At 38.5% G+C, this 27,250-nt stretch overlaps 1 protein-coding gene and 1 non-coding gene across 3 annotated transcripts; one reads left to right on the top strand and one right to left on the bottom strand.

Annotated features, from left to right (window-relative positions):
• Nucleotides 1-8,654: 8,654 nt before the first annotated feature.
• Nucleotides 8,655-8,760, top strand: LOC145556956 (small nucleolar RNA R71). Its single transcript, XR_014092045.1, has one exon. It is a non-coding gene; the product is annotated as a small nucleolar RNA R71 (small nucleolar RNA).
• Nucleotides 8,761-14,926: 6,166 nt separating this feature from the next.
• Nucleotides 14,927-25,644, bottom strand: LOC145641815 (thiosulfate/3-mercaptopyruvate sulfurtransferase 1, mitochondrial-like). 2 transcript variants are annotated; one of them, XM_081692783.1, is made up of 12 exons: nucleotides 25,402-25,642; nucleotides 23,549-23,743; nucleotides 23,217-23,276; nucleotides 22,983-23,045; nucleotides 22,018-22,142; nucleotides 21,722-21,884; nucleotides 19,414-19,473; nucleotides 18,183-18,241; nucleotides 17,038-17,119; nucleotides 16,809-16,872; nucleotides 15,427-15,494; nucleotides 14,927-15,227 (listed from the first exon to the last, which is right to left on the bottom strand). In XM_081692783.1, the coding sequence occupies exons 1-12, from the start codon at nucleotides 25,504-25,506 to the stop codon at nucleotides 15,129-15,131; spliced, it is 1,143 nt and encodes a 380-aa protein (XP_081548909.1). In that variant the 5' UTR covers nucleotides 25,507-25,642; the 3' UTR covers nucleotides 14,927-15,128. The 2 variants fall into 2 exon arrangements, with proteins under 2 accessions (XP_081548909.1, XP_081548910.1); XM_081692784.1 differs by lacking the exon at nucleotides 23,549-23,743 and having other exon boundaries at nucleotides 25,402-25,644.
• Nucleotides 25,645-27,250: the final 1,606 nt, after the last annotated feature.

The following is a 27,250-nucleotide window of genomic DNA, read 5'->3' as shown; positions in this document are numbered from 1 at the left end:
ATGTTTATTACGGCCGCACCTCGATGTGAGGTTGCCTACGTATCCGTTTGGAATCAGGCCGAACGTAGCTCTAGCCGACCTCGCACAAGTGTGTATACCTCATAAAGGTCTTTTAAGGGTTGTAACATGGTTAGGCTAAAGGCTGAAGAAGAAGGGGATAAAGGCTCAAGACCCTAGATAAGCCCCTAAGGTGTGCAACCTCGCTTTTGAATCTTTGTATTTTCATGCTTGAATTTCTATTCTTTTTTAGCTCTTTTTGCTTTAGCATTTATTTTATTTTTATAAGTGTGGGCAATCCCGATCATGCGGTCTATCACTCACTTGGCATTCATGTTTCTCAGGCACGGTACCGAGCACTCGATAAGAGACGCAATCTGAGACGTGTTCTTATCGAAGATACTTCTATGTCAAAGACATTGGAACACTTACCCTTTTGTACACTTGTTTTCGTTTTTTATTATTGCTTATTTTTTGCTATTGCTTTCTTTTGAATTTGCTCAAGCTTTCTTTAGAATTGCATAAGTTTCACGCCATCCCATCCCAAGGTTAGGTAGATGTAGGTTGAAAAAAGAAGGGTCTATCGTTAGACGAGGCTCAAAGTGGTTTATGAAGAAAGGATTGTATAATTGAAGGGAGAAAGGAGATATGATGTGGCTACAAGGGGTGCCTCAAATCATTGGTATACCTTGTGTTTAATTCGACATTTTTTTTTTTTTTTGATGCAATGCAATGTGATGATCATGTGCAAGGAAATAAATGCTCATTTTATTAAAAAGGGAAAAAGGAAAAATCTACAAAATTAATCTAAGGAAAGGAAAAAGTGCCTATGCTAGACTTATTGGGGAAAGGAAAAAAAAATGAAAAAGAAATAGCAAAAAAGAGGCCATGAAATCTTGTCGTTGCAGCTCGCCTCTTGTCTTGTGTCATTCGCTTCATCATCACCCAGTCTTCTCGCTAGCTAGAGGCAATGGGACCTTGTTTGCTTCTATGAGGTCTTGAATGAGATTTTGAAACCTGTAGCATTCATCAGTAGTATGACCGTTTCCTCGATGGTACTTGCAATAGGAATTTGAGTTCCATCTCGAAGATCGATTTTCTGGTGTTGGATCCTCGGTAGGGCCAATAGGTTTGATTAATCCTCGATCATAGAGACGATCGAAAGCAGCATCGTAGGTCATTCCAATGGGTGTGAACTCTCGCCTGGGTTTCCTTTTAGATCCTTGATTATCTATGGCTAAGACACCATTATGGTCAAAGGTACTAACATTATTACTAGAGTGGGCGTTTTCGGAAGAAGAAGGATTGTCGCTCTTCTTTCCTTTCCAGCCACTGTGGTTGCTATTGTTAGTAGCTTTTTGCTTTGCGAGGTCATCTTCGATCTCGATACCTATGTCATAGACGGCCTTGAAAGTATTCAAGTTGTGTTGATATTTTAAGTGCTTTGAATACTTTTCTTGGAGATTCTTGATAAACATCCTCACAGATTCTTTTTCAGTGGGGACCTCAATCATCTTGGCGGAAGTTTCCCTCCATTTATTAAAGAAAGAAGTAAAGCCTTCATTCTCTTTTTGTCTTAGCATCTCAAGTTGTCTATGGTCGGTTTCAACTTGGATATTGCACTTGTACCTATCAACGAAAGCGTTCACTATCAATTCCCAGGTAGAGGTTTTCTCCTTGTCAAGGGAGAAGAACCATTGTTGGCAAACGGTTTCAAGAGATAGTGGGAACAGAGAGGGGAAAACCTTCTTATCGATACCCTTACTGCTCATTATAGTTTCAAAAGCTCTTAGATAGAAGTAAGGGTTATCTGTTGCCTTGAATTTAGGGATGTCAGCGGTGTTGAACTTATGCGGAAGAAGTTCCTTTTCCAGCTAGACCCCTTGTGAACTCATGCCCTGAAATTTGTAGTCACTAGATAGCTTGCTCAAGCTTTCTTGCATGAGGTTCATTTGTTGTTGCTTCACGGGATCATCAACCTTGAGGGTGAGTAGCTTCAGTGTTTCAGTCATGGTAACCAATTGGTTCCTAAGCTCATTGACTTCTTCTTGAGTTGTCATTATCTTCTTAGCCTTCCTCTTTTGATGAATCGGTTTATCGAAAAGCGAGACTTGAATAAAGAGGTTGTCCTTAATTAATCGCCCTTCTCTCCTTGACCAAGTACTGTGGAAAAGGAATTTGGGGGTACTGATTGTTAATTATTTGACTCAAACTCTATTCGATATGCAATGGAAGGAGGAAGTGAAGAAAGATGGAATAGAATGTGAAGAAGAATGATGGAGGGATATGAAGAATTAGGAATAGAATGTACCCCCCAACTCAAATGACGGAAAAGACCGACTCATGCATGAACCTAAGACATGGCCATGGTGATATGTACTCAAAGTGTGTGCTAAGACTAGTGAGTGTAGGTGACATGTTAAGACTCGTGTCATGACCATGTGGCTAGACTATGTGATCAAGACTCGATTAATGACTTGACAAGGTGTTATTGACAGCGAAAATTAACCGAATTAATTAGCAAACTGGTTAATTAGACCCTAAGTGATGACTAGACCAATAATCCGAACTGTCGGCCAAGCGACAGGACTGGCGTCACAATATGGTGGTTGGCGCCAGACAATTTAGTAAATGTCTGGCGCTACACACTACAATGTGGCGCTACAGCTCAGACTTTGGCGCCAATATTGGAGCTTCGGTCTGGGACTGTTTTCGATATTATTAGTCAACTGGGGTATGCCTAAAGTCGTACTAGGTCGATTCCGATTAAAAAAAAACTTTATTGACTCAAATTAATTACTTAATTAATTAATGGGCAAAAGTTCTTTAAGTCATTAATTTTAGTCTCAACACAAATCAACAAACGGTTAAGAGAAACATAGAATATATATGCACAACAAATAATGCACAATTAGTCAAGTAGGCACAATATGATGCAATGAGTTTGCAACCTAACCATGGCTCTAGTTCTCTAAAGTTCAGGATATGGTTTAGTCAAATAGGGTCCATGGTTAATTGTCCAGATGCACCGCGTAGAAGCCTAACCGTGAAGGGTTAACGCGTGTGGATAGGACACCGCGAGTTTTTAGAAAAAAGTCACTTCCATGGTTTGGTGAATTCAACCTCTCAGATGTACCCTTTGTTGCCAGGAGCGTTCAATCGGGTAGATAGAGCATGAATTCCCAGAGGATTATGTCCATATGTAGAACACATATGGGTTTCAGAAAAGTGGGAAAAAATTCAATCAGGAAGTAGGATCGAGCAAACAATACGAAAAACCGGTCGAAATTAGAACGCATATTTCTGGCTCGGTATTGGGGGAAATTGGCGCCAGCAAACAGAGACTGGCGCCAACTTTTAACTGTAGCGCCTGGCGCCAATACTGGCGTCTGGCGCTACGGCTAAAAGTTTGGCGCCAAGCTCTGGCCCCTGACGCTACTTCCCACATGCCTCAGCAGCTTTCTGTGCTCAATAAAATCATCCAGTTTCGCGCGGTGTTATTTCAGTCCTAGTTGTGAAAGACATTTCTCAAATTTCCTACGTGTAAAATCCTTATGTTTTTGACTCATTACGGATGGTCTTTCCAATGAGAACCTTTTTATGCATATGACACAATGTTAATCAAAATTACGCACATGAAATACTTAGAACTTTTCGAGTCTCGTCCACTCATTCTAAATCATTGCCGAAACAAATTCAGGTATTAAAATAGAAATCCTCCCCAGCGGAGTCGCCAAAAACTGTAGGGAATAGTTTCAAGCCTTTAAAAATCCACTAGCTTGAACCCCACTGTGATCATACACTAAAGTACGGTGGCGTTCAAAAGGGAAGAAGATAGAGCAAAAGAGTCGTCAACAAGTTTTTAAGGAACTTGTAAACCATCACGAGGTGAAGGTTACACCCCTTAACGATCCAAGAGATCGTCAACTCCATAAGGTCATGAACCAAAATAGGGTTCGGGGATGATGGTACAAATCCAACCTAAAAGAGATTGAACCTGCCCTAATAATAGGCCTCTACTTTATTCTGCTCGTATTCATGTGCGCTTTCTGATTAACATGCAATCAATAGGTTAACCCTAAACCTGTTTAATCTATGTTGGTTGAATATTAATGCACAAATAAACTATTATTGGTGATCACTTGAATTTATAATCACATTAACCCTAACAAGATTATCAATTATCTTATTAAGCGTGATTGCAAATACCAATTCCCTTTAAACATGCAATAAAAGGTGATTAAGCAATAACAATATAAAATATATCAAGCAACATAAATAAATAAACAACATCATTAATAATAATATTAATCATAATAATCATGTTAAAGCATAGCAAGATCCTAGGCATGATACTAACAAGATTAATAACAAAACCCTAGCATGTCACTAAACAATAAAAATCAAATCTTTAGCCCGAACATGATACTAACAATCATATGTATTAGGAAGAATATAGGAAGCATCGTACTTTTAATCATACTTAATATTAAAGATACCCTAGACATGATACTAGGAATCAAAATAACAATCTAAGCATGATTTCTACATCATAATATCAATTAATCAATTAAAGCACTTACTTGGATGCCTCGTACCTCTTTCTAATTATAAAATACACACGTTAGTAACTTCAAGGAAAATAATAATCAAAGCAATCAAATTAAATAATCGAAATAGAGATTTGGGACCAAACCCTCAGAAATTAAAACCTTTCACGTCTAGGGCGAAGGCAACTTCGAATATGGCTAGGTGTTTCTAGATCTTGTGAATGCGGAATTTTGTATTAAAAAGCAAGAAAGAATTAAAAAGAAAGAAAAGAATGCCAATGAATGAATATTATTGAAAATTGATGAATGAATGAATGATTGATTTGATTGAAGATGAAGAGAATGAATTAACAGAATTGATGAATGATTGATGCTTCTTGATGAATGATGAAGATAGTTGGTGAATGCTAATTAAAACTAATTGTTGATGAGAATTCATGAATGAAGAGAGTTGATGATTGAAAACGGAGTTTTTGATACGATATTTATAGAGAAAATCATCCAAAAAAGATAATTTAACAAAACAGAGTCTGAAGATCGAAAAACAACCTTGGCGCCAGCCCTGGCTAGTTGGCGCCAGCACCAGTGGCTAGCGCCTGGCGCCAATCCTGGTTCCAGGCGCCAAGGCCTGGGGTTGGACGCCAAACTGATTTTTAACGCGTTTTCGAAAATCTGATAAATTTCCCGTACTGGAAGTTAAAATAATATAATTTCAGTCGAAAATGCTATTTGATCTTGATTAAAACTCTGAAGAGTCCTAATTGAATTAGGAATGAAAAGAACCTTCTAGAATGTTCTAGAAGACTAAAACCATTCCTAATTACATTAGGAATGATAAATTATATTAGGCCCTCCCCTAGATCATTAGGCCGTACTTAAAACTCAAATCGGGCCCAATTTAGTAAATTGGCCATAACTTCCTCAATATTCATCGGAATTGGGCTTATAATATATCGTTGGAAAGGCCTTTGCAAGCCCCAACCAACTACACCACTATTGGATCCATATCATGGACCAACCAAACTGGATTGGCTGTTTTCTTAAAATAAAGTTTTCAAAAACAGGGAGAAGAGAAAAGAAATAAAACTTTCCGCAACGCTAGACCTTTTCACACTTTCGTTTCATTCGATTATGATTCGACGTGAAAGGCACTCATCACCGGGTTTGGTTTTGGGGAGACACAAATGGGTGTCTACAGTGCGCCAGAACTCTGTTTTGATATTTTATCTTTTTGGCTGATTTTTTCTATAAATAACGTGCTAAAAACTTCGTTCTGGATAACCAATTTTCATTCATAAACAATCATCAATTCTCTCTCATTCTCTTCAATAATCATATACCAACTCTCATCAAGATTTTCTTGATTACTCTTTCTCTCTCTTTTCTAAACTAGCTTTCTCTCAAATATCAAAATTCCGCATTCATTAGATCTAGAAACACCTAGCCATATTCAAAGTTGCCTTCGCCCTAGACGTGAAAGGTTTAATTTCTGAGGGTTTGGTCCCAAATCTCTCTTTCCATTATTTAATTTAATTGTTGTTTATTATTTTCCTTGAAGTTACTAACGTGTGTATTTTGTTATTAGAAAGAGGTACGAGGCATCAAAGTAAGTACTTTAATGGTTTTTATTGATGTTATGATATAGAGTTCAAGCTTAGATTGTTATTTTAATTCCTAGTATCATGTCTAGGGTAACGTTAATATTAAGTATGATTGTTACGATGCCTTTTATGTTCTTCCTAATATTTATGATTGTTAGTATCATATTAGGGTTAAAACTTTGATTTTTATTGTTAGTGACATGCTAGGGTTTGTTATTAATCTTGTTAGTATCATGCCTAGGATCTTGCTATTATTATGCTTTAACATGATTTATGATTATTAATTATGATTATGATTATTTTTATGAATCATGATTATGGTTATGAATATTATTATTATTATTATTTTATGATTATTATTATTATGATGATGATTATTATTATGTTGCTTGATGATTATATTGTTATTGCTTGATCACACCTTTTATGCATGTTTAAAGGGAATTGGTACTTGTAATCACACTTAATAAGATAATTAATAATCTTATTTAGGGTTAATTTGATTATAATTCAAGTGATCGCCAATAAAAGATTTATTTGTGCATTAATATTCAACCAACATAGATAACAGGTTTAGGGTAAACCTATTGATTGCATGTTAGTCAGAAAGCGCACATGAATACGATCAGAATAAAGTAGAGGCCTATTATTAGGGCAGGTTCAATCTCTTTTAGGTTAGATTTTTACCTTCATCCCCGAATCCTATTTGGTTCAAGACCTTATGGAGTTGAAGATCTCTTGGATCGTTAAGGGGTGTAACCTTCACCTCGTGAACGGTTTACAAGTTCCTAAAAAACTTGTTGGCGACTCTTTTGCTCTATCTTCTTTCCCTTTGGACGCCACCGTACTTTAGTGTATGATCACAGTGGGGTTCAAGATAGGGGATTAACGCTTGAAATATTCCCTAGATATATCGAATATGGCATAAGGCTATCACTAGCACCTAGGTCACATAAGGAATTCTCGATTTGCATTTTGTAAATGGCACAAGGGATGAAAAAGTTTTCGGGGTCTTTTAGCTTAGGTGGCATCTTGTTCATTATAATTTCACTACAATTCTCGGTCAAGTTAACCGTCTCTACAACATCACAAGTCCTCCTGCCGCTCAAAATGTCTTTGAGGAATTTTTCATAGTTGGGCATTTGGGTGACAACTTCGGTAAATTGTAGAGAATGGTGAAGTTGCTTAATCATGTCAATAAATCTTCTAAAATTTTTATCTAACTTGTGTCTCATGAATTTTTGTGGGATAAGGAAGCTTGGATTTCACAATTTCTTTCTCCACTCTCACCTCACCAGGTTTCTCAATCTCAACCTCACTCAATCATGCACCATCTCTCTCATCTTCTACCAAAACCTCAAGAACCTTACCACTCCTTGTAACAATAGCATTGAACGGTCTCTTGGGATTTAGGCCTTGGGAAGGTAAAGAAGAAGGGCTAGCTTGGTCTTTCAAAGCATTAGCAAGTTGAGAAATTTGGTTTTCAAGCATCTTATTATGAGTCATCATTTCATTAAATTTCTTGTCACTTACGGCCATGTAAGTGTTCAACAACTTCCAAATTAGTCCTAGAAGAAGAAGAAGAAGAAGAAGAAGAAGAAGAAGAAGAAGAAGAAGAGGATTGAACATAGGAATTATCATTTTGGGTCTTTGGAGCAAATCCGGGTGAGGGACCCCTTTGAGAATTATTTTGAAGATTTCCCCTATTTTGATTGTTCCAATTACCTCTACCTTTATTATGGTTACCAACCTTTATTATGGTTACCATAACCTTGGTTATGATTACCATCATTTTGATTTTGATTTTGGCCACTGTAACCTTGGTTGTTATAGTTACCTCGGGAATTTCGGTTCACATGGTTCCTATTACCACCACCTTGGTTGTAGCTGTCAAAATTTCCATGGTTGTTGTAATTTCTATTCCATTGGCCTCTTTGATTCTCAAACCTAGAATCATTATTGTTCGACACATAGTTCACATGCTCATTCACATTTCCATCTTGATCATCACAAACATCCATACATGCATGAGGACAATTAGAAGCATCATGATCATACGATCCACAAACATCACAAAACAAGCACCCACTAGGCATGTTACTAGAAGAGGGAGAGGGTTGAGGATTAGAAGACATACCTCTCTCCTTAGATTGGGAGGGAAGACATGAGACTTGGGAGGTAGCACTTTCCAACTTTGACTTGATAGCGGACAATTCCTTCCCCAAGTTTTTCATTTGTGAGGAGATATTGTTGATTGCATTTAGATGATCAACCGAGTACACCGAAGAGCTACTCTTGCTAGTTGACTCTTGCTTTCTCTCTCTCTCTATCTCTCTCTCTCTCTCCATCTTGCTAATCTCTATAGTATATCACTACGTCTTCAATTATGTATACCACTTCCTCTTCCGTTTTATTCATGATGGGACCTCCGGCTCCTCCATCTAAACATGACTTCCCTTGAGGACTAAGGCCTCCAAAGAATATTTGAATAATTTGGTTAGTAGGAATTCCGTGGTAAGGACATTCTCTTTGATACTATTTGTATCTCTCCCATGCTTCATAGAGGCTCTCACTTGGATTTTGTTTGAAACCTTGAATCAAAGCTCTAGCCTCCGCTGTTTTCTTTTTTGGATAGAAATGGGATAGAAATTCCTTGGTCACTTCGTCCCATGTCCTTAGAGAATTCGGCTTGACCTTCTTGTCTAGCAATTCCAAGGCACGCCCTATGAGGGAAAAGGGAAAGATCTTAAGGCTGATGAATTCTTGGGAATTTCCTATCACCTTGATAGTATTGCAATATTTTCGAACTCGTTGAGATGATTTAGTGGGCTTTCATGCTTGGCCCCACTAAATTGTCGCCTCTTTATCAAAGTGATCATTGGCGGATGAATTCTCAAATCAAGGGTTCATGTCATTGAAAATTGCAATGCAATCTAGATTAATCTTATTGGTTAATCACTCCTAGTCTAATTAATCACATGAACAACTATGTCAACCAATTGGATTGCAACAATTCAATCAATTAAGGATCATCAACTAGCAAAAATCATCAATTAAGCATGCTTCCCCTTCTCCCTAGCAACTAATCAACTCATTAATTAAGGTGAAATTGAGAAACAAAACAAATCCAATCACAATCGTATTCATTTCAAGTTTAATCAAGAAGAAATTCAATCACTCAAAAAATTCTAAAGCAAAGAATGAAATTCAAATCAAAAATTCAGGAATTAAAGGAAATTGCAATAAAAGTAAATTCAAAGGAAAAAAAATCTCACAAGTTTTCATTAAATTGAAGAAGAAATTCCAAGATCAAGTTGAAATCAAAGATAAAATTCAAATACAATCAAGTAATCTTAACCTTCTCTCTCTACTTTCTCTCTCTACTATTTCTGGAAAATAAGCATCAAGTACAAAATAAGTCGTCATCTTACAAAAAAAGAAAGTCAAAAGCTATAAATAGAAAATCGAGCGAAGGGGGTCGGGGCACATGGTGCGTGCGCACCACCCAAGCCGCGCGTGCACACAACTGGGTCTGCACGCACACACCACGTGTATCACGCGCATACCCCTTCTTGGTGCTCGTGGCCTTGCCTCCTTTGCTTGCTCGATCAATCTCCGCACTCCCGAGCATCCCTGTCATTGGTGCACTCGAGGCGATGCTCGTGAGAAGGGAAGCTCCTTTATCTTCCAAGCTCTTGAACACTTCAAGCCAATGCATTGCTTCCAAGGTCCTTGTGCTTGCGGAGCTAGCTTGAATTGCATGTTTGGATTCTCAAACTTAGCTCCATAAACCTCTTTGAATGCGCTCGAGCTTCCTCCTTGGTGATCAATCCTCAGGAAACTCAACGCACCTACAAAACAAGTCAAAGAAACAAAGAAGCGAGAGAAATAGTCGAGAAATTAATAAAATGACAAGAAAACTATTAAAAGTATGCATTTCTCTAAACTTACACACAAACACGCAAAACAAGCATTATTATATAAAAACACGACATAAAGGACTAAAAACGAGTATAAAAATATAAAGAAAACCTAGCCTAAGAGTGCCATAAATGACACTCATCACGCAGTATAACAGAATAACCCCTAATCAGTGACGAATGCCGTCTTTTCTTGATCTTTTTTCCACAGGGGAATCTGGTGGAAGCCTGAGTAGGCATCCATAAAACTCATCAGGGCATGTCCGGCTGTAGAGTCGACCAGATTGTTGATATTTGGGAGTGGATAACTATCCTTCGGACATGCTCTGTTCAAGTTAATATTGTCAACGCACATGCGCCATGTACCATTCGGCTTCTTTACCATCACAACATTCGCAACCCAATCAGGGAAGTTACAGGGCCAAATGAACCTGGCGTCTAACAACTGTTTTACTTCGGCGGCTGTTGCTTCTTTTCTCGCCATGGTTTCTTTTCTTTTGTCGAATAGGCTTTTGTTTAGGGTCCACGGCGAGGTTGTGGACAGCAAGATCCGAGCTGATGCCCGACATCTCCTCCGCTTCAAAGGCAAAGATGTCTTTGAATTCTTTCAGCAGATGGTGCAAGCTTGCACCAAACTTAGCAAAAGCAGCCATCCCCACCTTAACAGTTCGCTCTGGACGAATATCGTCCAGAGGAATATCAATGTGCTCTCCAATTGGCTAGGGACGAAGATCATCTGACCGTTCCCCGGTCAGTGATTGCTATTGCTTTTCTTTCTTGACCACCACCAGCTGATCAGTTTTTCTTTTCTTGGCGGCTGGTGGAGTTGGATGGTCATCCTTGATTTAATCAAGGTCTATTGGCTCTTTTCCCTGACCGGGTGCAGCTGTCGCGGGCTTGACGTCAGAGAGGGTACACTCTCGAGCCGTCTTATGGTCCCCGTTTAGGGAGCCAACAGTTCCATTGTTGCTCTCAGACTTGACCATCATGAGGGAAGGGATGATGACGGCCTTGCACTCGTTAAGAATTGGTCGGCCAAGAATGAGATTGTAGGCGGTCAGCTCTTTGACCACCAAAAATTCGATGGTCATGTGCCGACCGCTTCCTTTCTCTCCCAGGCAAACAGGCAGATCTATCCATCCAACTAGGTGCAAAAATCCTCCCCCAAACCCAACAAGGGGATGGAAGACATCCATCATGCTATCCAACCTGTATTTGAGGTTGGATAGACATTTGCGGCTGATGATGTCTAAGGAGATTCCTGTGTCAATCAATATGCGGCCAACCTTTTGGTTTACCACTATACATTCTATTACCACATGGCCATTATGCATGCGGTCGACAAACTTTGCCTCTGCCCTTTTCGGTGATGATGACTTCGGGGAAGGCAAATGTGCTAGCCGCCTGTCCCTCTTCAACAGAGTGGACCATCTTTCTAAGATGGTCCTTGGTGCCCCACATGGTCGGGCCACCACCGGCGAATCCGCCTGATATTGTGTAGACCTGCTCCTTATCGGTTTTGGAACTACCAGTAGGTTGGGGAGTCTTTTTGCTAGACTGCCCCGGATTTGCCTTGGAATTCACTTTAGACTTCATATAGGATTTCAGCGCCCCTTTGTCGGCCAGACGATTAAGCGTCCGCTTGAGGCTAAAGCAGACGTTGTTGTCATGGCCGACATCCTCATGGTCATGGCAGTGCTCGTTTTTGTTCCAATTTTCAGCGGAACCTTTCAATGGACTCGACTTTTCTAGAGTCAACTGAGCCTTTATCTCCATGAGGATGGAGTAGCTGTCCTTGTTGAACTTGTACCTTGGAATGTACGATTTCCACTCTTTTTTCTTCTTCTAGGCTAACTGATCGGAGTTATCAACTGCCCAGATCTCTTTTTTCTTTTTGCTCTCTTCTGGTTTTAGTGGCATCTAAGCAGGACGACTCTCCTTCTACCAATCAGACTTTTTGGAGTCCGACTGCTTATTTGAGAAGCAGAGTTTAGTCGCTTGTATATAGGTTACCGCCTCCATCAAGGCTCCTTGGAGGGTAAAGATTTTCTTGTGGACGAGTTCGAACTTGAAGGTCGATCCATCCTTCAGACCCATGAAAAGTATGTATAAGCAACCTCCTCAGACAGTCCTTAGATCTGGATTCCCACCAGATTGAACCACCTGACGTAGGAGTGCAGCCCTTCTCTATCCCCCTGCTGCACATTGCCTAGATCAAGGCTTGTTTTCTTTTAAGGGGGTGTTCATAGAGAAGTTGGAAGCAAACAAGAACGCAAGCGTCTTGAAGCCATTGATACAACCAGCCGGAAGATTGCCGAACCACTGTTGAGCTATGCCCTTCAGGGTAGCTGGAAAGCAACGACACCATGCGGCATCATCCAACCCTGGAAGTACATGAGGTGGGTGTATGCCAAATGGTGGTCTTCTGGGTTAGCGGTACCATCATAGGTCCCAACAAACACATTTTTAACCATGGCCGGCTGTTCGGCCTCAGCTACTTCCCTGGAGAACGCAGAGGGTTGTTCCCCAAGATATTGTAGCCGAAGCTTCCATTCCATAGGCTGGTAATTATATGCCGCATGTCCTTCTAAGAAGGTATGCTGAATGTAAGGCAAAGCAGGCGGCCTATATAATGGTTGGGCCATATATTGCACCGAGTTGATTACATAGGATCCCGACTTGACGAGTGGGCCGCTTGACAGGGTCCCATGCACAGATTGGGAATTCCTCACCGAGGTATTCTTAAAGCTATCATGATAAGTCGACGTGGATGCGACTCTGGCAGCTGTTGGTTCTTTTGCTCAATGTACAGTCGAGCATCAGAGAATGTCTTTTTGCTACCATCCGGTTGTACATGCCGGATGACCTTTCATGTTGTCATTTCAAGGAAATGGAGTCTCGAGAGGTCGATTTGGGGTCGAGCCTTCTCCTTTGAAGCAGGATGAGGAGTCAGCTAACGGTCCCTGACCGACTTATGCTATCCTGCCTGGCTGGTTTTTGGCCGACTGTTCCTTCCTAGGAGCAGCCGCCGCTTGGTGATTAAGTCTTTGATTTCACCCTAGAAGCTGCTCATGAATTTCATGAGCTCATCTCGGGTGACTGGGGTTGATCCCATCGCCTGGGATGGGTCAACCGGCTGCCTTGAGAGCTTGCTCGTCTGTCTAGGGGGCCTGCTTGTACCTACCTGGTCAGCATTGCGCTCTCGCCTGTATTTATGACGGATGCGCTTAGAGATGAAGGACCCATCGTTGGCCACATAGGTTTCGATGTCTCCATTGTCACCAGAGTCATGGTCCGTTTGGACCTCTACATTTGCCAGAGACCGGTTGGTCTCTAGAGGCGGTACAGGTAGATCTTCTAAAGCCATCTTTGAGTTACTCTCCCCATAGACGGCGCCAAATGTTTCGGGTGTTTTTATGTCCCTTAGGAGAGTTACGACTCGAAGACTGGATCCGACAAGGGCGCCTGCACCTGCAAAACATACGGAGCTCCGAAAGGTCGGAGGTCCGCCTCCAAAGATTAAGTTAGTACGGATTTGGAGAAAAACGTGCGGAAAATAAGTATCTTCTCGGATTCCGAGATCAGGTGTTCTCTGTTTTCAAGAGCAATAAATGTCCTAATGATTAAGACGTAAAGTTCAAGGTTGTAAATTTTCCCAATTAGTGGGGGAATCTCCCTATTTATAGGGTCCTAGAAAAATGTGCCCTGTCCTAGGATTTGATGACCTAGGAATTAGTGCAGCGCCATTTTGCGGCTCACCTTGGGATTTGGGCCTTGAAGGCCGTCATTCTCAGGGGGCATATCTGAGTGACACATGTCGTCATCTGGGGAGTCCATTTGGACACCTCTTAGAGCGACATGTGTCACCCTCCCAAAGTTGCAAGTAACAAGAACCGGAGGTAGTAGGGTAACAGTAATATACGGTCAAAGTTTGACCCAAAAAATGACAATGGAGCAAAAATAAAGAGACGGAGGGAGAATATATAGGCCTTGTTTGGGAGAAAGCTGAAAGCTGAAGCTGATTTTGACTAGCTGATTTTGACTAGCTGATTTTATTAACTGATTTGACTAACTAATTGCATTAACTGATTATATAAAAGTGTTTGGTAAATAGCTGATAGCTTAAAGGTGATTGAGTATGTGAAATGACCAATAAGCTAATTGTGGGGTAGGTAGTTTAGATAGGATTTTAAATTAAATGAGGTTATAAGTGTCATTTCACAATAATTAATGAATAAGCTAATTGAAAAAGCTCCTAAAATGAGCTTTTTCAAAAAGAGCTTATTTAGTGGAATAAGCTCTTTCAATAAGCTTACTACCAAACACTTGTATTAGCTTGTTTGACTAGTTAATCAGCTAAAATTAGTCAAATAAGCTAATATACCGCCAATAAGCTTACTACCAAACATGGCCATAAACAAAAACCCTCCAACAAGGGAAGAAAAAAGGGGAAGAATCAACCCTTGTGAAAAATTGTGATAATAAGCTTATAACATACTTCGTATGAGCATGACAGTAAATAAATAAATAAATAAATAAAAGTAAAAAAAATTCTATTTAATATTAAGATCGTGTTTGATGTCAACGTTTTACTAAATGTAGAATTACATCAAAGGATTATAAAAATTGTAGGATCATATTAATATTCTGACCCATCAATATTCAACTCGTCATGCTAGTCATATTCAGGTTATAAGTCATATTCCGGTTATTTTCAATCATTAGATCTCTTCTCTTTACCTTCAAAAAATAATTTCAATTCGTTAAAAATTAGTAATTGTATTGGGGAAATATTAAAAATGATTTCAATTCAATATAAATATATAAAAACAAGCCTTCTTGCCTCAACCCAAAAAAAAAGTTCTTATCAATCAGATTGTTGAAAAGATTTTTAAATAATAACCCAACTCTCAAGACTAACCAAACTTAAATTATGCATTATGTCATTTAGGTTACAAAAAGTAATTCTGTACTACGAACCAAGGGGAAATGGGTGGAAAGTTCATCAATTAGACTATTGATCAAGTCTTCAAATACACTTCTGAGAGTTATCCAAACACTCAAGCCGCTGCCTCAACAGGGGTGTCAGAATTCCCACCCCACTCCGTCCACGAGCCATCATAAACAGCTACATCAGTTTTCCCAAGTCGATGCAAACCCTGAAAAAGAAAGGTGCAGTTGTTAGCCAGCACTGCATTTCTGAATTTATTACCACATCTTCGCTGTTTTAGACTGAATTTGTCTACTATATTTTACAGAAAAATAATGCTACTCAAAGAAATAGCCGGACAAGCCACAAGTCCACAACTATTCTCTTGCATCATTATGATATATGCATCGAAGGGAAAGAGAAATCACCAATGCAAGAACACAGGCAGTTACGCCTGTACCACAAGATGTCACAATGGGCTGATCCAGAGAAATCCCTGTACATGTAAGAATAGATAAAAGATTAAAACCATGACAAAATTACAGGTAGGTAAGGCAGCACGAATTGATTTTGACAAAGAAGTTCTTGTTCAACATAACTACCCACAACCTAGGCAAACTATGTAATTTCTGGCCATATACATGCATAATGGATAGTGTGACCAAAAGCATGACTTTTTAAATGAACATGTAGATTCAGAAAGGAATCGGGGACACAAAAAAGGTCAAGAAAGTAACAGCATGACACAAGACCAAGCCTTAAAATTTAAAATCCTAACAGATAGAAGAGCAAAGCTTGCAAATTTTTCAGAGCATAAACAAAAAATTCCACCAAAAAGATAAACAGAATAGACAACAAATATTAGAATACAGATCAAAAGAGCAACCTATCCATTTACAAATCCAAAAGCAAATGCAATTTTACTATTTTAGACAGCACCAAAATCTCACCCAATGCAGATAAAATAAGATCTTTAAGAACAGCGAGTGCATAAGAGATAATGCAATTGCAAGGTTTCAATTATTTATTTTTTAAAAACATCTCAACTTAAAGGTCAATTACATTTTGATTCTTGACAGCTCTTGTCACTATGCAATGGAAAAATGATAGCCAGATCAACAGAATATATGGACAAAAAGGCCTCAAGGGTCAAAGGAAAGAGCCACACGATTCTACTACTCATTAATTAGCTCCTCCCTAAGTAACAAATCTGCATTTTGACAACCAAGATGGCATCTAGAGAGTAAACCAGAAATTAGATGATGCTCCTCTTCACAAATGAGGGGACAATCATACTGTTCCAAATAGAATTTCATTTACTAAACCACTCCCCATACATCTAAACTCTGAACCATGAGGTTCTGCCTAATAAGAAAATTATGTATGCCGAAAAGACGATATAAGATTAAAAACGATCACCACACTTGGTGCATATGTAGGCGATGTCTTGAAAGATCAAAGTGTATCCTATCATTACATAACACACACGCACGCACGCACACGTACAGGCACGCACATACACAGATTACACACACACAACACTGTAATGCAACAACACCTGCATAAGTTAATAACAAGATTTTGACTTTTTGGGCAAAGGATAGTGCTGAGTCATCCTGAGAACCACACTAATAAAGATAACCTATTCAAATGAATAACGGAGTATACAATTGAGGTTATTCTGGTACCAAAAGGTTACTGAAAGCCCAAAACATAGTATCTCAAAGCAATATTAGGAGATTTATGGCATCAAGAAAAGCTTTTGTCACAAGATTTAGATATAGACTGAGAAAGACAAGATAATCACAACCTTCTTGTTCAAAATTTTCCTTCAGCTGATCACCAGATAATAGAGTTCCTGATGAATCTAACATCTGCAGAACATCAAGAAGCTTACTTTATTATCAACCATACAGAACATTTGATAGACATGATGCTCTTGTTAGCCAAATGGATGATCTTCTTTATTCAACTGTAGCACTGGTAAATACAACCAATACTTTTATTTTTACAAATTACTTGTATATACAAATTTGCACCTTGGGAAAAGGAACACAGTTGCTTCCTGGCACATGACCGCTTCTGATTCCCTTTCGTGGCTCAGGAACAGTTCCGTCAAACCTGGAGAGACATAAATATTATTATCAACTCTATGCTCAGAAAGAAGGATTTCTTGTTTAATTAAGGACATCACTTCCTATCAGGATGTCAATATAAAGTAAATAATGTAAAATGTTTAATTAGTTACTAGCTGAATTGAATATTCAGAACATAGTTATGTAACCCTACCAGAAAACATCACAGCATATACCAAATCCCTTATCATTTTCTCTCAAATTTTTACAATTATAATATTGTGTTACCCAGGGCATACATAGGCATCATTCTCCTAGTGAATGTTGTTTAGCTATACCTGCATGTTATACTTTCTATATTTTCATGCAAATTATTTTGAACTGTAGGTGTTTGAATAAAGATGAGATGTTCTTTTTATAAAACCCTGTTTTTTCACAAGAAGTTATCTCCTGATGCATGATTAAAATTGAAAGGTACACAAATAAAGAGCCCCAATATTTGTACGGAATTTTTTTTTTAAAAAAAGGAACAAGAAAGAGACGCATACCAAAAGGTGGTAGCTAGAGCTCTAGCAGGTCTGTGGTCAAAGGTGCTGTTTCATTAACTATTGCCACAAGAAAGAAAGAACAAGTGACGGGCCAACAACAATGAGACAAGTGTGACCCCACTATGCATCCCAACTTTCAAGGAACATTAGATTACATAACTAATGGCAGACACTTTGAGGCTTGTTGATTGTTGTTGCATACATGTTAAAGCTTCATTGCTTCAGTTAACCAGCAATCACTGAAGACTTTAACTTGGATATTCATTATGTATTCACGGCGACATTTTGAACCCTGCTCCTGGCAGAAATTGTGCATCATGGTTGTTGACTTATTGTTTGTTTATTAGTAAAGAGGATCAAAATAACTTCCAATTGTTTTTTTTTTTTTTTCTCACCATGGCAATATTTTAAAGAACAATACAGACTTCTGTTTTAAATGACCATTACATACTTCAAATTTTAAGGGTGCAAGTTGATATCAAACAAAAGAGTTATTTACAACAAACTTCCAATCATATGAGCCAATAAAAAATATAAAAATTATTGACAAATATACAATACCTCGCCTTTGATCGAGCATCGATAAACTGATATGTCTTTTCCTCAATATTATTTCTCACCTGAGAAAAGAAACTATCAGCAATCAAATGAAATAAAAAATGAACAAGAAACAAATGGTACCCAATATAACACAAGACTTAATTCAATGACAGAGCTTGTTATACAACCTTGTATTTTGCTAGTTCAAGGTTGCATTGTCTTTATAGCATTATAAGCATGATAGATAAGGAATGTTACTAACCAAACCAGCACACATTATGATAGTCTTCTTTTACTGGCTAGGAGGGGTTCACTACTATCCAATTTATCTGGTGACATAAGATAGATTTCAGGAGTTCTTACTTATTACTCTGTAGCCACAACATATGTAGACGATGTAGTACATTGCCTAGTACTTTTTATTTCCTCTTTTCCAGTTATATACAAGAATCAAGATGCGCTGAGAATAGTGATGCCTTCCTACATCATGGGAATAGATAGCATGCTAGGGGAGTGTAGGACTTCTACAGTGGATGAGAAACAGGAAGGGGTTCAATATACAACATCTAAAGTTCAAAAACATCACTTCAATCTGTCATAATGATGTTACAACGATGAAGTCACTTTCTTTTCGATGGAATGACTTCTCAGTGCTTAACACAGTAATACATGGTATGCGAAACTACGGAAGCAACATAGGTTACTTGCATAATTTTTCCCCTCTCTCTTTAAATAAGGATTAAATGAACCGTCTTCTTTAAGAAACTGATCAAGTCCATAAAAACTTTTCAGCAAGGGTGAATTATAAACTTATTTGAATCTATTTTTAATAGATTATTTATAAAAAAATAGATTTCATGGATCAACATACAAACAGTGCTTCATGTTTTCCCAATTCCTTTAAAGCTTATATATCTATTAAATAATTTGAGAAAGCCCCTACCACCTCTGCCCATAAGAGAGCCAACAATTTTATTTTACCCCACAATACAGCACATGGGACAGCAACACCATTAAATATAAGACTATTCTACTCAAACCACATAACCTGCAATTCTTGCCATAACTGCATTTTTGCCTAAGCAGCTTCTTCTTTCACAACCATACCCCACAGAATACATCTGTAAGTCCGTAACAACTCTACGTTACAAGACTTACAACCATCTGCACAAAAGAAATCCAGCACTGCAGAATTCTACAGACCTATCACCAAAGAAAATTAGCAAAAACATTTGTATGCTAGTGAGATCACCTGGTCAAGTGTCCACACAAGATGAGGCTGATAGTTGGTCTGAAAGGTGATTGGCCCAACCTGGGAAAGCAAATGCAATGAGGTTTAATATTCATTGAAGGTTCTTAAAAAGCAATATATTAAAGCATGAAAGAGATTAGAGAGAAACATCAATCAATCAATCAATCAATCAATCAAAGCCTTAATCCCAAAAGTGGGGTCGGCTAACATGAACCAAATTTGATTATTCCGTGTAGTCATCAACATAAATCTTTCTCCTCCATCCCTTACGATCCAAAACTTCATCCTCACGTAAATCCATGCACTTCCTATCCTTCCTCACTCCTTCCAACCAAGTCATCTTTGGTCTCCCTCTTCCTCGTTTAATCCCTCCATGGTCCCACTCTTCCACTCTTCGCACCGGTGCACCCTCGGGTCTCCGTCTTACATGTCCAAACCAACGCAGACGATTTTCCCTTAATTTATCTACAATGCCCGCCACACCTACTTTCTTGCGAATAACCTCATTTCTGATTCTATCTCTTAAAGTGTTTCCACACATCCACCTTAACATGCGCATTTCCGTAACCTCCATCTTTTTAATATGCTCTTTCTTAGAAGCCCAACATTCTGTACCATAGAGCAACACTGGTCTTATGGCAGTCCTGTAGAATTTTCCCTTCAACTTTAAGGGAATGCTGCGGTCGCATAGCACTCCCGTGGCCGCTCTCCATTTAAGCCACCCTGACTTAATCCTGTGGGTCACGTCTTGATCAATGTCACCATTCTTCTGGATGATCGACCCTAGGTACTTAAAACATTCACTCATGGTCAAATCCTTTCCATCCAAACTCACCACTTCATTGCTTGTCCCCCTCTGAGTGCCAAAACGACATACCAAATATTCAGTCTTACTCCGACTTAGCTTAAACCCTCTAGATTCCAACCTTTGCCTCCATTGCTCCAACTTGACATTAACCCCATCCTTAGTCTCATCCACCAAAACGATATCATCTGCGAACAGCATACACCATGGAACCTCATCTTGAATTGGTCTAGTTAATTCGTCTAGAACCGTTGCAAAAAGAAAAGGGCTTAATGCAGACCCTTGATGCAATCCGATTGTAATAGGGAAATCTTTTGTCAACCCTCCGCATGTCCTCACATTTGTTGACACATCCCGATACATATCCTTAACTAGGTCTACATACCTTCGTGGGATACCTTTCTTCAACATTGCCCACCAAAGTATCTCTCTTGGCACCTTGTCATATGCCTTCTCTAAATCAATAAAGACCATATGAAGATCTTTCTTCTTTACCCTATAAAACTCCATCATTTGTCTTATCAAATGGATTGCCTCCATAGTAGATCTCCCAGGCATAAAACCAAATTGGTTATCTGAAATGCTTGTGCATGCCCTCAACCTTTGTTCAATCACCCTTTCCCACAACTTCATAGTATGGCTCATAAGCTTAATTCCTCGATAGTTAGAACAATCTTGAGCGTCTCCTTTGTTTTTATAAACCGGGACCAAGGTGCTCTTCCTCCAATCTTGTGGGATCCTTGTAGCCGTCCATATCTTGTTGAAAAGGTTTGTTAACCAATCAATACCAATCTTACCCAAACACCTCCACACCTCTATCGGTACCCCATCAGGGCCAACCGCCTTCTTAGGTTTCATCTTCCTCAGTGCAATCTCCACCTCTACTCTCCTAATCCTTCGCACATACTCCATGTTGATTTCTTCATCACTCATAGAGGTATCTCCTATCACAACTCCATTACTTCCATTAAATAATTCATCGAAGTACCCCTTCCACCTGTCCTTGATGCCCTCCTCTTGCACTAGGACCATTTGGTTCTTATCTTTGACACACTTCACCATGCCAATATCCTTCCTTGCCTCTTGTCTTCTCTTTGCCATCTTATAAATGATCCTTTCTCTCTCCGCCAGTGGGTTTCCCGCTGCCAGTCCCAAGCCTGGATAAAGGAGGAGGGTTACGGTAGGCCAGTGACAGCCAGTATAAAACTTCGTCACATCCCATGACATGAGCCAAACAGATATTAGAGAGAAACATGTTATAGCAAAAATGGATGGACCGATTGAAACATGCAGTGACCTTCAAACACTTAGTTTACATAATACAATATGCCACAGAATCAAAGATTTATTTTGTTGAGTATCATTTTGTCTGAAGTGCATTATTCATAGTTAGAAAACCCTTTTCTGGTTGTCTAATTCCTCCTTACATTATCTTTATGGAACTGTATCAATAACTGGGATTATGGAGAAGGTGGGAACTAATAAAAAGCAAATAACAAGTACCTGTTGTCCATGATATACTTTTTCAATGGCGTCACTGGCAGCACTAGCTTTTAAGATAGCATTACCAGAAGCACTGGATTCAACATCATATCCTAAAGCACGCCATCTGGGCAGACCTCCATCCAAGACCCAAATTCTTTCATGCCCAAATACTCTGAACATCCTTTAAATTCAAGTAAACATAATTCATTATTTCCATAACTAAGGGGTAAATCCCAAAATAAATAAAAAAAATTTTTTTAAAAAAAAAAAAAAAAAAAAAAAAAAGGATTTCCCACACAAACTCCAGTCCTCACCACCAAACACGAGCTGCACTAAATATGCCCTTTCCATCGTAGACTACAACTCCATCTTTATTCTCTATGCCAAGGGCTGAAACAGCAGCGGCAAAAGCTTCTTCAGAAGGCAACATGTGTGGTAGCTGAAACAATACAAAAACATAATCAAAATTCAAGACTTTCTCATTTCAAACACAACTTTACAACCTCAATTTAGCCATAATTTATAGGGAGCGACGACCCGGGAGCGGATTCCCCACCGGTAGGGGGACAAGAGACGGCCATCTCAAGGCCGTTTTCCTCATGCTTTGCATAATTCCAAATAAAACAGCCCCTCAGCTTTTGCGCCTGTGTACATGTTGTGCTTAACCGGAGTAGCCAGTTGCTCAGTCTTTTTCCTTAGCTTAAGATGAGTTCATAGGCACAGTACAGGTTTTGGGGAAAACACGAAAGCGATCACTATACTAGAGGAGGGCAAGACATGACCGCGACTTAAGATTCAAGTACCGTGAAAAAGACTAAAAGAATAACGAACTCATACTAATGCTAGGACTTGTCATAAGAAAATTCGGAAATGAACAGAAAAGTCATAAAGCTAAGGTCTTCTCCTGTCGTCAATCTTATTAGTTGTTGTCTCCACTAGCTGTAGAGCGAAGCAAGGCATTCCAGCTAAAAGCAGCAGCAACTAGAGCATAGTTACAATCTCAGTTTTCAATTATCCAAGGAATATTAAAAAAATATCCTCTATCATAGAAAATTTGGCAATAGGAAAGGAAGCCTAAAACACTAGCTATATGCCAAAGGTTTAACCATACAAAGATTATTTACTTGATTAATTTTGTTTCCATAATCTTCTGTCGGTCATAGGCCATATTAACAAGACAAACATTATACATGTTTTTTCCAACAATTCAGCCTGCTATGTAAACAAAGGCAGCTAGCAGATACTGAGATAAATTTTAACTAGTAAAATAAGAACTTACATGTGTAGTTTGATCTGCAATGCCATCCACATCAAAGAAAAGGGCACCAGGAATATGTGCAACCTGTGCATAAGAGAAATTGGTTCACTTGAGAACATAGACAATACGTTAAGGAGTTATGTACCTAGACAATACCTTAAGGAGTTATGTACCTTGATAAAGTAGGCAATATACTAACGACAACATATATAAAACTTAGCAAGCTAATAATTTTACAATTAATATAAAATCAACCTGATACTCCTGAATTGGGTTCCTTTGCTCATCGGGCATGTACCAAGATGCATCCACCACCTAAAAATGAAAAGGGGGCATAATATATACTGTAATTTACAAAATGCAAGTTAAACTAACAATTCAAATAACTTTGTATCTTTTTTATACCATTATTAAGATAAGTAGTAGCTGTACCATAACAATCAGTATCGGCTAATTATGTCATATATTATGTCAAATCTCTAATCAATGAAGATTGTTTACTCTAAGTTATATAGAATTTTCAACATAAGGGTTTGAATTCCTAGCTTCGCCCCTGAAGCTAAGTACATAAAATCTGAAGCAAGTACCTTTATGTCAGGTTGCCTGAGATTAGCATGAAGCCATTCAACTGAAACCACAGGTTCACTTGTAGACATGGCCTGTGTAGAATAAGATTTTGCTCCAGAGTTCATCGATGATACTACACACGAAAACCAACGAGTTCGCGGTACTGAATTATAGCAACCTACTAGCCCGTTGGACCTTAGACCAAAAGCCCTTGTCTACAAATTATGCAAATTATTAATCAAGCTACATTCATTGATGATAAACTTAAATACAAAATCCAAAATTTAGCATTCGAATCAACGAATTCCGAGCATAGCCCACCAAAATTCTACCCAATTGAATATAAAATTCATTGATGATGTGAATCAAGAGGGTAATTCTTTTGAAGAGCCAATTACATTGATTTTGCATCCAGTAAGGTTCGAACTTGAAGGGAAAAAAGGATGGGTCACTTATTTGATTATCAAAGAATAGTTTTTCTAGAATTTTGCTTCTAAGTTTTTACCTTTCACTTGAGAGGGTTTTTCTTAATTAGTTTCTTACTTGGAGACCAAGCTAAGCGAAGTTTCCTACTTCTAATAGGTTTATGCTTGGAGCCCAAGGATTATGCTTTATTGTAGCCTATAAATAGAGGTTGGTAGTGGCCTTTCTTCCACACACAACCGGAAAATTCAATACAAGTTTTATAGCTTTGTTTTGCTTAATTGCTTACAAATCTTTCAATAGCTGGTTCCTACAACGTATAGTCGTTTTGTAGGAAAGAACATGATATATAAAAGTAATGAACATATAGTTATAGTTAAAAGAACATACTATTAAAATGTAATGAACATATACCTAAAGTAAAAATAACATACTATTAAAATGTAATGAACATATACCTAGAGTGAAAAGAACATAGTTGCACCAAAAAAATAAATAAAAAGAACATATGTTTATGTTCATTGATCAGTCAATGTAATGTACTTTATTTGCAACATAATGATCATTGCTTAATGTGAAATGTTTATTAAATTTTGTCTTCAAATTAGGGTGGTTATATATAGATAAAGTTTATTACATAATATTATCATGTTCTTTATTAATACTGCAGATGTTCTTTAGATATGAAAAAAATATATAAAATTGAATGTTCGTTACAAAACAACTATATGTTGTATGCTCTTTACAAAATAGTTACATGTTCTTTTTGCATTTTTTGGCTGTACCAGCATGGTACAGCCGCCTGCACCTTAAAATTTTCACAAATCTTTTGCTAGTTTTCAATTCAAGGAGTTGTTTTGATTATTAGAACGTTCAATACATAGTTCTAGGAGTGGTCTAAGTCTTGTTCATCAAAATACTTAGTTCTGGGAGTAGTCTAAGTCCTGTTCATCAAAACACTTAGTTTAGTTCTAAGAGTAGTCTAAGTAATTTGAGTAGTCTTGAATTCGTTCCAGGAGTGGTCGAATTACAAGTCATATCCGGTTCGTTGTTCTTCAAATTGTTCGAATTTCCTATCAAGCTCGGATATTGTTTCGAATTCTGATATTTAGATTCTTTATTAGTTTTTGTCAAAAATAAATTCTTTATTAGTTTAAAGGATTTAAATCCACATCAATAGAATTTAAGCACATAAAAAAATAAAAAATAAAAAAATCTACCCAATTGAATATGAAATTCATAGAAATTAAGCACCAAAAAAAAATCTACCCAATTGAATATGAAATTCATAGAAATTAAGCACCAAAAAAAAATCTACCCAATTGAATATGAAATTCATCTTAAACACCAAGAAAACGGAATTGAAAGTGACAAATCAATAATTATTGAAAACCGAACAAAAAAAAAAAAAAAAAATCGGCATATTAAATAAAGAAAAGTAGAAGCTTACATGGAAGAATTGAGGTGAATATTGAGGTTTAAGGAAAAGAGAGAGGGAAGAAGAATGAAGATGACGAGTGTTAAAGACAATTTTGGAGAAGAGGGCAGACGCCATGAATATGAATGTAGTGGTGCAACAAGTATTGAGAGAGCATAAAGAAGTAGCGGCAGATTGATAACACTTTGACGGAGCAGCGAGAGTCGAAACTCGAGAGGGGCTGAAATCTGATTGATTAACGTTTAACGATTTGTTAGGTTCAATTATAGACAACTAATATCGTATCATATAAATAATTATTCTAAATAATATACCGAGTATTTTAAAAATAGAAAAATTGATCCAATGATCCCCACCTTTGATAGGTCCGCTCTTAAGAATCTCACCTCTAGATTATTACTACATAAAACCCGTGACGATGCACGGTTTGCTTGAATTTTTTAAAATAATTTTTTTATATATATATTTATGTGTTAAAATTTGTTATTGTAGGGAATATCAAGCATCCCACTTGAGCACTGTTATGGGTAAAAATCTGTAAGTATAAAGTCAACAATAGTCAAGTAAAGTCAACGTCGAAGACTCCTCTTGACGAAGGCAGGGATGTGACGAAGCATCTTCAGCAGCGACGGAAGACGAAGTCAAGCAACGACCTCTTATTTTCCTGGAAAAGATAGACATAAATAACCGAGTCCAAGCTCAGCCTATCCCTCGTTGGGAATCAAAACAGAAAAAATATTTTATGCAACTGCAGACCGAAAATCATGGGAACAACCCTATCTCCTTGCAACGGCTAGAATCTAACCTAGCAATCATCTATATAAATGGGAAAACATCGACGAACAAAGGACACATGAAGCTTAGCAATACTCTTACTAAAAACCTACCTTGTAAACTGTCATTCTTGATATTTTTCTTCATAGTGAAAGTTTGATAGATCCTCATTCTACCCGCGGTTTTTACCTTCATTGGGTTTTTCGCGTCACCAATCCCTCGTCTCATTTAATTGCTTTTGTTCTATTTCATCTTTGATTTTATTTAGTTGATCTGTAGCCTAGATTTTGATACTCAGTCCCACTTAACATAAATTAGGATGAACAATTTGGCGCCCACCGTGAGGCTACAACTAGATAAAATCCCTATCCACCTTCCAAAATGTCTCCCAACGAAATGATCCCACAACAGCTAAAAGAAGCCTATGAAAAAGCTCAAGCCGATCTTGAAGCAGCCAGGGAATCTAACGAGTGTCTCAGCAAGGAAAAGGAAGCGTCGGAGTCCAATGCAGCCAATCTCCGTCAACCGTTAGAGTCAGCTCAGAGCAATCGTTGTCGCCGGCCGAGGCAATTATGTCTGATCCCAAGGATGTCGTCATTGGATGTCATCGAGTCGCCGCACGACACCGACACCAAGTCCAACAACGGGGAGATGAATATGGACCCTCCGATCAGGAACAATGGGCAAGGAAACCTCCGAACTCTAAGGACTGATCAGGACAACCCGCAGCCAAATCAAACCGAGATCCTGCTCTAGAGGATGGTCGCCTTAGAGAAGCAGAACTCTAAGGTATTGTCGATGATGAAGAGAATGCCAGGTGTCTCGATCCCCGTCCAAAGAGAAGCTCCAGATTGATTTGCGGCAAACCCGTTCTGTGATGAGCTGTCCATGGCCCGGATTCCCAAAAGATTGTCGCTCCCGATGTTTACGTCGCTTTATGATGGGACGACCTGTCCATAGCAGCATGTTAAGTACTACAAGGAGCGGATATGGCAAGCCTCAATCCCGTTTGAGTGTTGGGAAGCATGCATGTGCAAATCGTTCGGCGCGACGCTGACTGGTCCCGCTCTTAAATGGCTCGGAAAAC

Source organism: Chenopodium album, chromosome 8 (assembly GCF_948465745.1).
Source record: "Chenopodium album chromosome 8, dcCheAlbu1.1, whole genome shotgun sequence".
NCBI lineage: Eukaryota > Viridiplantae > Streptophyta > Magnoliopsida > Caryophyllales > Amaranthaceae > Chenopodium > Chenopodium album.
Note: the sequence above shows the minus strand (reverse complement) of the source record. Positions and strands in the feature narration are given on the sequence as shown.

Excerpts from the sequence above, each read along its gene's own strand:
- LOC145641815 (XM_081692783.1), bottom strand. The coding sequence starts at position 25,506 with ATGGCGTCTGCCCTCTTCTCCAAAATTGTCTTTAACACTCGTCATCTT. Across the intron at positions 23,277-23,548 it reads TCAGGCAACCTGACATAAAG|GTGGTGGATGCATCTTGGTA; the intron begins GTACTTGCTTCA and ends TTTCATTTTTAG. Across the intron at positions 23,046-23,216 it reads ACCCAATTCAGGAGTATCAG|GTTGCACATATTCCTGGTGC; the intron begins GTTGATTTTATA and ends TCTTATGCACAG.